The 9,835-nt window shown below is 60.9% G+C and overlaps 1 protein-coding gene across 1 annotated transcript; it reads right to left on the bottom strand.

The window, feature by feature from the left end:
* Positions 1 to 954: 954 nt before the first annotated feature.
* Matn1 (matrilin 1) lies at positions 955 to 8,802 on the bottom strand. The gene is made up of 8 exons (XM_042695665.1): positions 8,694 to 8,802; positions 6,756 to 7,102; positions 4,851 to 5,073; positions 3,982 to 4,107; positions 2,927 to 3,343; positions 2,533 to 2,685; positions 1,579 to 1,659; positions 955 to 1,004 (listed from the first exon to the last, which is right to left on the bottom strand). Exons 1-8 carry the CDS (start codon positions 8,800 to 8,802, stop codon positions 955 to 957), a joined length of 1,506 nt encoding a protein of 501 aa, XP_042551599.1.
* Positions 8,803 to 9,835: the final 1,033 nt, after the last annotated feature.

The following is a 9,835-nucleotide window of genomic DNA, read 5'->3' as shown; positions in this document are numbered from 1 at the left end:
TGAAGGAAGGAAGGAAGGAAGGAATGTCAGGCACCTGTGGCTCATCCCTGTAACACCAGCTACTCAGGAGTCTAAGACCTTGAAGATCAGGGATCAAGGCCAGCTTGGGAAGAAAAGTCCATGCAACGCCATCTCCAAAATAACCAGCAAAAAGCTGAGCTGGAAGCATGGCTCAGGTGGTAGAGCACCAGCTGAGCCAGCCCACCCCCCCCCAAAAAATGAGTCCTATTTAGATCCTGTTGCCCCTCCTCCCCTTTTTTTGGACACCATTTTTATTTGTTTTATGTCCTGAAGTCCTGGATTCAAGACGTGTCTCTCCAACTGACCCATGGCTGGCTGGGCACTAGCCAGCTCATCCCTCCTACCTGTACAATGGGGAATACGCTTGCCTATAAGAGGGGTTTGGGGTATTCCCGAGAGAGGGCAATTGGAGTTGTGGCAGAAATGGCAGCACAAACGCCAGCTGGTCTTGATGTGGCCGCTGACATCCTCATCCCTACAGACATCCCATCACCCTAAATCTTTTCTCTAGTCCCCCAAGAACCACGCCACCTCAAAATCCAACCCAGGGCTTAAGTTAAATCACATTTAATTGTTCTTTTCCTGGGGGGAAGAGAAAATCAGAAAAGAGATTCACGGCAAGAAAGAGTTCACTAAAAAATAAAGGAATATATTAACCTTTGATTGGAAGAAACATGCACACACAATCTGCCTCACACGCGCTCCCTGTGTCCCACCACGCACACGAGTGCCCGCTGCGGTCACACACCTGCCGCTCACTCCCCCGGGCAGAAGCGACAGGGCCCCGGGAGCCAGCCCTCCCCCAGCCCTCCCCCAGCCCCCCGGACAGAACCGCACAGCTACACTAAGTCAGACTACAGGGAGCACTGCGGGACGCTCCAAGCCATGGGCGGATGGGAGATGGAGAGGCGGCAATGGGACTGGCCGACAGCCTTAGACGATTCTGTTCTCCAGGATGGACAGCCGCTTGCTCACCACTTCCAGTGGACTCGGCGTTAAGGAGAGGCATGGAGCAGCCAGAGCTGAGCAGGTATGGGCAGCCCTGCCCTGCCCCCCCCACAACCTCCTACTCTCTAGGTTCAGAATGGGGCCTTCCAGCAAATACAGACACCTATGGTCAGCCCTGGGGGGCGGGGTGGGGGAGGCAGACACTCAGTTGCAGGCTTTGCCCTGCAGGGTGGACCCCAGCATGGCCTGGGGTGCTGTGTGGGGCCAGCCCACCCCTGAGGAAGCTGGCTGTATCACCTGAGCCTGAGAAATGCCAAGTCCTCGGGGCGCCATGCTTTCCCGTGCAGGCCCAGGACTGTGTCTGCGCCCAGTCCCCAGAGCTTGGCTCTGCTTCGGTTTCTCTGTTTGCCCTCTGGGAAGCTCTCCTTCCACAAGCTCTGTAGCAGCCTGGCACTAGCCTAGCTGGCCAAAACCCAGAAAGCAACTGGCTGGGAGGAGCCTCCTGGCCCAACCCCAGGCCCCGCCCCCTCGCAGTCCCCCCAGAGACCCCAGAGCCCCTCCGGCTCCCCCAGCCTCCCCTGGCCCAGCACAACAGCTGGGAAAGGATATGTTTCCTGGTCAGGGCCTGCAGCAGCTCCTCCACTTTGGCCTCAAACTTCACTATGGACTCGCAGGCACAGGGGTCTTCTTCTAGAAGACAAATGAGAAGCAGTGAATGGCAGCCTGGGGCAGGGACGGTCACTACCCCTAGGTGGCGCTAGGGAGACACTGGGGCTTAGGAAAGCAGAGAAGGTGGAAGGAAGATGGCGGGAAGACAGCAGGCCCCTGACCAGAGCTCCTCCCAGTGAGGGACGAGAGCCCCTGAATGTCCTCCGAGACCCCAGAGCCCTGGCAGGAAACCGTGTGAGCACTTACCATGTGTCGGGTCACCTCAGTGGCTCTCACCCCAACCCTTTGGGCTTGGAATCAATAACCCCACGGCACAAATGGGACTCCAAGAGTGGAACCTCTTGCTAGTGGCTGTCAGTATTGGCCCCTTAGCCAAAACTCTCCCCCATGAGGCACCAGCGGTGGCCGGCATGGGGAAATCTCGGGGTCAGTCCTGGCTGCTCAGTGATCACCAACAGGTCCACCCGTCCAGACTCAGTTTCCTTGCCTACATCACAGCAGCATTTGGAGAGACTGACAATATTCGTATAAGAATGGCACAGCCAGGCGCCGGTGGCTCATGCCTGTAATCCTAGGATTACAGGAGGCTGAATTCTGAGGATCGTGGTTCAAAGCCAGCCTGGGCAGGAAACTCCGTGAGACTCTCATCTCCACCAAACCACCAGAAAACCAGAAGTGGCACTGTGGCTCAATGATAGAGTGCTCGCCTTGAGCCGAAGAGCTGAGGGACCAGGCCCAGAGTTCAAGTCCCATGACCGACAACAACAAACAGAATGGTGGACTGTGTGTGTCCGCCGCCCCAGCCAGCCCATCTCCTGGTACCACCCCCACCCTGCTTTTCCCCATCCACACTCAGACCCAAGCCAGCCCCCTTCACCCACACCCCTAACTCACCAACGCAGATCTTCTTCTGCAACTTCTTGCCGATCTGGTTGATGGTCTTGAAGTCGGCTGTGTAGAAGTAGTGTTCTGCCACGGGCTCCGAGGCGATTTCTCTCAGCTCATCTTCCACGGCATTGCCCACACCCACGGCAAACATCTTAAAACCTACAGAGGACCCACACACCTGTTACTACTAGGTTATGGCAGCCCTACGGCCAAGCAGACACCGTGCACCTCCTAGTGGCAGTGCCTGGAATTGCAGGGGCAAAGCCTGGGACAAGAACTTGACAAGCCCCTTCCTGGATTGGTTCTAGGGCACAGTAGTCAGAAAAATACCAAGATGAGCTGCAGTCACGCTGTACCCATGTGTGTTCCTGGCCATCAGCGGAATCCAGGTGGTACCTACCAAGATCCTTGGCCTTCCTCGCCGCATCATTGATGGAGTCCTGGCTCCGGCCATCGGTAAAGACGATGCCCACCTTCTGGGCCCCGGGCCTGGCCCCACTGGACACAGTGAAGGAATTGTCAATGAGATACTTGAGGGCAGCCCCGGTCATGGTGCCCTTCTCCATGTAGGACATGTTCCTCACAGCGGCCTTGATGTCCTTCTTGGTGTTGAAGCGACCCAGTGGGAACTCCTGGCGCACCGAGCTGGAGTACTGCACCAGCCCAACCTGGGCCAGCCTGTCAGACACATCCAGAGTGTCCACAATCTGGTTGATGAACTTCTTCACCAGCTCAAAGTTCTCCGGCCGCACACTCTTGGATCCATCAATGAGGAAGACCAGGTCAGTGGCTGAGCTGCTACCGCCACCACTGCAGACTAGGAGGGTACAGAAGCAAAGAGACAGAGGTCGGCCACTGGCTGGGCACACACTCCCACGGGAGGGCCACCCTCCTCACGATGGAGAGCCAGCATTCCTGGACCCATTTTGCAGTACTGGAAGTGGTCAATAAATCACTCAGCTCAGAAGTGGTGGCCCTGAGATCTGAACTCAAGACTTCTACCATACTATATCCCATTGGAACTCTGCAGACACCAGATTCTAGAAGCACTCTCTTTCTTCCTCTCCTCACCATCTCCCTCTCCCTCTCCCCCCCTCCTCCTTTCTCCTCTCTCCTCTCTCTTGTGCCAGTACTGGGGGGCTTGAACTCAGAGCCTCACACTCTTGCTTGGCTTTTCTACTCAAGGCTGACACTCTACCACCTGAACAACTCCACTTTCCAGCTTTTTGCTGATTAAGTGGAGATAAGAGTCTCACAGATGTGTCTGCCTCAGGTCTCAGCTTCCTAAGCAGCTAGGTTTGCAGGCACAAGTCACTAGTGCCCAGTTGCTATCCGCCTCCTTGAAGGACTGGTTCAGAGGCAAAGTGAAGAGGAGCTTAGGTGGATTTCCTGGGGCACCCGAGGCCCCGTCCCCTCCCCCTCCCTCCTCAGGGTTTGCCTACTTCCCGCACTGACCATTGCATGTCTTGCCATCACTGTTCAGGGTGAAGCCTTCATGGCAGGCACAGGTGTAGGAGCCTGGGGAGCTGACACACACCTGCTCACAATCATGATCTCCTGTGGCACATAGGTCTGACACCACTGGGGGGGAAGAAGGGGGACAAGGGGAGGTCAGTCCTCACAATCACAAGGATATCCTGGACATCTCAGCCTCCCTGCCCAAGGAGACCAGCGCCCCGGCACATGCGGGGAAAATGAGACCTCTGAGTGGATGGGGTGCAGGAGCCTCCTTTCATCTGTCTTGGACACTGCTGCACCCCAAGGGTACCACTCACACAGCAATGGGCACAACCCGACACAAACGTGTGGGAAACCAGGTACTGCATGCCCTCACCGGATCCAAACAGTAGGTAGGTGCTCTACTTAGACCCCCTTTGCAAATGGGTCCCCGCCCCATCTCACCCAAAGCCCCATCCATCCCTTTGGGCTGGTCATACCCCTAAGACTCCTGATGTAGAAACACGTGTATGTTTTTAAGGCGCTCCCTCCCTCCACTCCTGAGATGAGGCTCGCCCAGCTATGGCCCCCCTCCCTTGCTCTGACCTAGGTCCCAACGCCCTCCTCAGCCGTGGTCCAGCCCTGATGCTCACAGTCATGCCAACGCTCAGCATCTGCCCTTCAGAGGCCAAGATCCTGACCAGGCCTCTCCCTCTTGGCCTGGCCCTGCCCTTACTCCAACTCCCAACCTCCCCGCCCCTCTGTCCGGGCCCCGCCCCCAGCCTTGACCCCGCCCAACACGACAGGTCATAGCCACGCCCCCACGCCCAGGCTCCACCCTGCCCTGGTCCAGGCCCCGCCCTTGTCCCCCGCCGCGCCTTGCGCACCGCAGAAGGCCTCCTGGAACTTCTTGGACAGCTTCTCGATGACGCTGTAGCTCTCCACGTAGTCCACGTGCTCGTCCTGCGGCTCGCTGGCCATCTGCCGCAGCGTGGCCTTGTCCACACGGCCCACGCCAATGGCGAACAGCTCGATGCCGCCGGCCCTGGCCCGTGCGGACACGTCCCGCACGCTGTCCTGGGGCCTCCCATCCGTCACCACGATGACCACCTGCAACACGGGTGGGCTGTGAGGACCTGCCGGCCCTCTACAAGCCAGGCCCCGCCCTCTACACCCCTGGGCCACGCCCCCACACACCTGGGACCACGCCCTCCTTATCCCCCAGGCCACGCCTGCCAAGCCCTTGAGCCACGCCCTTCGCTGCCTCTGGGGCCACGCCCTTCGCTGCCTCACCACGCCCCACGCCTCTGGGGCCATGCCCTCACACCCCTGGGGCCACGCCCTCCACACTCCAGGCCACGCCTGCCAAGCCCCCAGGCCACGCCCTTCGCTGCCTCACCACGCCCCCACGCCTCTGGGGCCACGCCCTCACACCCCTGGGGCCACGCCCTCCACACTCCAGGCCACGCCTGCCAAGCCCCCAGGCCACGCCCTTCGCTGCCTCACCACGCCCCCACGCCTCTGAGGCCACGCCCTCACACCCCTGGGGCCACGCCCTCCACACTCCAGGCCACGCCTGCCAAGCCCCCAGGCCACGCCCTTCGCTGCCTCACCACGCCCCCACGCCTCTGGGGCCACGCCCTCACACCACGGGCCACTCCCTCCACATTCCCAGGCCTTCCAGGGCCTGAGAAGCATAGTGACCTGTCCAGGGTCTGTCCAGCTGGTCTGGTTGGAGCACTTGGATCTTTCCCCCGCCAGAGCTCGGCCCCGGGGAACGGAACCGGCTAGATGAGAGGTTTCCTCAGACGGAAGGGGACGTGGCTCAGGGGATCCCCGGTCTGTGAGGGGCCTCAGACAGGCAGCTCTCCGCTCTCGGGGCGGGGACGGCTCCTGGGGGCCCAGCTCTGCAGACCAGGCCATGCCGCCGTCCCCCTGGGAGCCGGGCGGGAGCGAGGAGGGCCGGGCCGGCCAGTGCGGGCGCCCCGCGCAGTGTAGTTCTGCAGCGCGGCCGGCAGAGGGCGGCCGAGGCTCGCAGACCGGCCGCGGCTCCGACTCACCCAGGCCCAGGCGGGCGCAGGGAGGGAAGGGGGCAGCCCCTCTCCCCGCGCTCCTGCTCCGGGGAGGAGGCCGCACGCTCAGACCCGCCGCCCGCGGAAAGGCGCTAACTCTCCGGCTCGCCCCCCGGAGCCCCCACCGCCTTGCCCCGCCTGGCCCCTCCTGCTGCAGCTCGGTGCTGTGTGGATCCACTCAGAACCGCGCCAGAGGCTTACGCCCTCCCTGCCTCAGTTTCCTCCCTGGGAGCTGGGTTACCATCTCTGGGCAGGACCGTGCTTGCTGGCCCACTGGGCTGGAAGCAGGGGACACCTAAGAAAGGAGCCGGTGGCTCACGCCTGTAATCCCAGCTGCTCAGGAGGCTGAGAGCTGAGGATCAGAGTCTGCAGCCGTCTGGGGCGGGAAAGTCTGGAAGACTCTTATCTCCAATTCACCACCAAAAAAAAAAGCCAGAGGTGGTGGAGCTGTGGCCCAAGTGGTAGAGCGTCAGCCTTGGGTAGGCCTAGGACCTGAGTTCAAGCCCCAGGCACACCATGCAGACAGACAGACAGACAGACAGAGGAGAGATGCTTGGCCATGTCTGGGGCCCTCATTCTGCTCTGACCGGGGGCCCAGGCTTCAGTGCGGACAGGGTACATCCGATCTTTGTAAACTGACCTCTCCTGTGACCCTCATCTCCAAGGTGGCCTTACACCAGAATCAGCCAGAGCCCCCCGAGGTGGGGGGGGGGCACTGACCTTGCTGATGTCGGGGGACCTGCTGCGACCACCCTCCGCATCGCTGAGGGCCTTGGTGATGGCAAACTGCAGGGCGAGGCCGGTCATGGTGCCGGTGGACAGCGGCCGGAGGCGGCTCACCGCCTGGAGCAGCGCGGCCTTGGAGCTGTGCGCGCGCAGCGGGAACTCCTGCTGCACGGTGCTGGCATAGTTGACCAGGCCCACCCGCGTGGCGTTGGGCCCCACCGCCAGCGACTCGATGACCTGCGACAGGAACACCTTCACCTTCTCGAACTCCACTGGCCGCACGCTGCGAGAGCTGTCCACGACGAACACCAGGTCCGTGGGCCGCGTCCGACACAGGTGCCCTGGTAGGGAGAGAAGAGGGCAGCAAGGCCCGGCTGGCTTGCAGAACACCCCCTCCCCACCTCCAGCTCAAGATCCTTCCAGACCTGTGCCTCGGTTTCCTTATCTGTGCAGTGTGCTGACAGCCCCTCCCTAGAGAGCCGGGCGCTGGTGGCTCACGCCTGTAATCTTAGCTACTCAGGAGGCTGAGATCTGAGGATCGCAGTTCAAAGCCAGCCCAGGCAGGAAAGTCTGTGAGACTCTTATCTCCAATAAACCACCAGAAAACCGGAAGTGGCGCTGTGGCTCAAGTGGTAGAGTGCTCGCCTTGAGCTGAAGAGCTGAGAGACAGCGCCCAGGCCCAGAGTTCAAGCCCCACGACCGACAAAAAAAAAAAAATCCTTATAGAATCACCGAGGGCTGGCTCCTCACCAGTGTCCTAGGGTAACCGGGGTGCCACAGCCTCCAAAACACACTTGTCAGTCTCCAGAAAGCAGGGAACAAATGTGGCGACCATCTACATGGTCCCTGTCACCATCAGCAGGTGGAGGTGGAGGCTGGCTCGGGGCTCCCTGGGCAGGGAGGGAACAGCAAGCCTTGGCGGCCATCTCCACAGCCTGCCCAATGAGCCGTGTCCCTTTAGATGCCCAGGGTGGCAGTTGGCAACACCTGTTTGTTTGTTTGTTTGTTTGTTTGTTGCCAGTCCTGAGGCTTGAACTCAGGACCTGGGCTCTGTTCCTGAGCTTCTTTTGCTCAAGGCTAGCACTCTACCATTTGAGCCATAGCACCACTTCCAGCTCTCTCTGAGTATGTGGTACTGAGGAATCGAACCCTTCATGCATACTAGGCAAGCCCTCTACCACTAAGCCACCTTCCCCGCCCCCTGGTAGCCCCTTTCTGAGCCCCAGTTTTCTTGTCTATACAGTGGGAAGATTCAGAGGCCGTCTAGCCTGGCCTGGGCCTGCAGCCCAGTGGGGCTGTGCGCCCAGCGGGGCTCCCCCCAGCCCACTCTCCGCCTGTATCCCAGAGGAAGGACGCAGCAGGGGCGGGAAACGCGAGACCCACGCGGCTCTCCTGGCCACTAAACCGCAGTACCCTCCCGTGGCAGCGCCGGCATCAGACTTCAATGCCTTCCTGCTAACAACTGGACCAACCAAGGTGCAGAGTGGGAAAGGGACCTGGCCTGTGCCACAGGGCGGTAGATTGAGCCTAGAAGCTCCAGTCTTGCTGGGTGGCCGCAGGCAGGTTTTCTTTAGCCTCAGTTTCCCCATCTGTACAAGAAGAGCTGAGCATCCTAGATTCCATGCCCAGAGCTGAAATGCACGATAGAGCGGTGTCCCCTCCCCCGGGGAGCCCCAAGCTTGGAAGGGCTGGCAGGGAGAGGGATCGCTCAGCACCCCCAGAGCCGCCCTCATCAAAGACACCAGCCCTGGGCCTGGCACTGCGCCCGTCACCAGTGTCTCTCCGGAGATCCAAGGCCCCTGCACCAGGCCGGAGCCCGCATCCTGCCCGGGCACTGCCCAGCCCCTGCCAACACCCCCCTCCCGGAGCCCCCCTGGAGCCTGTTTTCAGTCTATCCACGGCTCAGAGTCCGCACTCACGCAGGGCCCTCACCTCTGGGCTGGGGGCTGATGCCAAGGCCAGGTGATGCTTGGAGCAGCAGCAGCAGCAGCAGCAGCAGCAGGCGGCAGAGCACTAAGCTGCTGGCAGAGCGGGCCGTCATGGCTGCTGTGGTGTGGGCAGAGTGGGGAAGGTGGGGGGGTGACCCCAGTCTTATCAACCTGGTTGGGGGGGAACGGTGCCCCTGCCCCCCGCCGCAGCCCCCCGGGGGCGGGGCCCGGCTGAATGGAGGTGTGTGTGCAAACAGCCTGGCCGGGGAGGGCGGGGCGCCTGGCCACAAGAGCCCTTTGCCTGCCCCGGCCAGCAGAGCCGCAGCTGGAATTCAGGAAATCTCAGGTGGTGGAGGGGGTGGGGTGGGTCCTCTGGGGGCTGCAGCCAGGGCTGACTGTGTGCCAGCTCCCAGGACATCCACCCTGCCGGCCACCCCCATCCATCCCACACCAGAGCCTGCGCCACGGCAACTCCAGCTTCTGTCTCATTCGGCGTACACTTCTCTCTCGCACACGCCCAGCTCCAGGCTCCCTGCCCCATCTCTCCCCACACACCTCTCTCTCGCTCTCTCTCTCGCTCTCCTAGATTCCTTGCAAAGTGGCCGCTGGACCTTTGCACAGGTGGGACAGCCTGCAAGACACAGCCTTTCTTCCTGTTAACTCTGCCCGGCTTCCTCCTTCTGGATCCCAGGGACACTAACGGGTACACCTCCCTGCCCTCGCATAGCTCCAGGAAGACAGGAAGGAGGGGATGAGGCTGTAGAGGCCAGGCCACCTGAGCTTGCTCTACACAAGCTGTGTGACCATGGGCAAGTCCCTTCACCTCTCTGGGCCTCTGGTTCCTCACCTGAGCACCCAGCATCCAGGGGATGTTGGTGCCTCCCTCCTTGGGTTGAGCTGGGAGCAGGGCAGAAGAGTCTCAGCTCATCCTCATGACAACCCTGGGAGCCAGAACTACTAGAACGTCCATTCCCAGCTGAGGAGACTAAACAGAGAGGTGAGGTAACTTGCCTGAAGTCACACAGCTGAGAGGGACCCTTGTGGGTAAGGGCCTGTGTGCTTGGCCCTCCTGCTCACTGCCTGGTGCTTGCCCAATCCCAGCAGCAGGTGGGCCTCACACAGAGAAGACAATAGGGCTGGTGCTGA

This window comes from Dipodomys spectabilis, unplaced genomic scaffold, assembly GCF_019054845.1.
Source record: "Dipodomys spectabilis isolate Male_0828 unplaced genomic scaffold, ASM1905484v1 ptg000188l, whole genome shotgun sequence".
Taxonomy (NCBI): Eukaryota; Metazoa; Chordata; class Mammalia; order Rodentia; family Heteromyidae; genus Dipodomys; species Dipodomys spectabilis.
This window is presented reverse-complemented; position numbering and strand designations above follow the sequence as displayed.

What these genes read in the sequence shown, in the direction of transcription:
- Matn1 (XM_042695665.1), bottom strand. Translation starts at nt 8,802, where the DNA reads ATGACGGCCCGCTCTGCCAGCAGCTTAGTGCTCTGCCGCCTGCTGCTG. An exon ending in TGATGGCAAGACATGCAATG is followed by an intron (nt 3,344 to 3,981) that starts GTCAGTGCGGGA and finishes GTACCCTCCTAG; the next exon opens with TCTGCAGTGGTGGCGGTAGC. An exon ending in GAGGAAGGCCAAGGATCTTG is followed by an intron (nt 2,686 to 2,926) that starts GTAGGTACCACC and finishes GGTCCTCTGTAG; the next exon opens with GTTTTAAGATGTTTGCCGTG.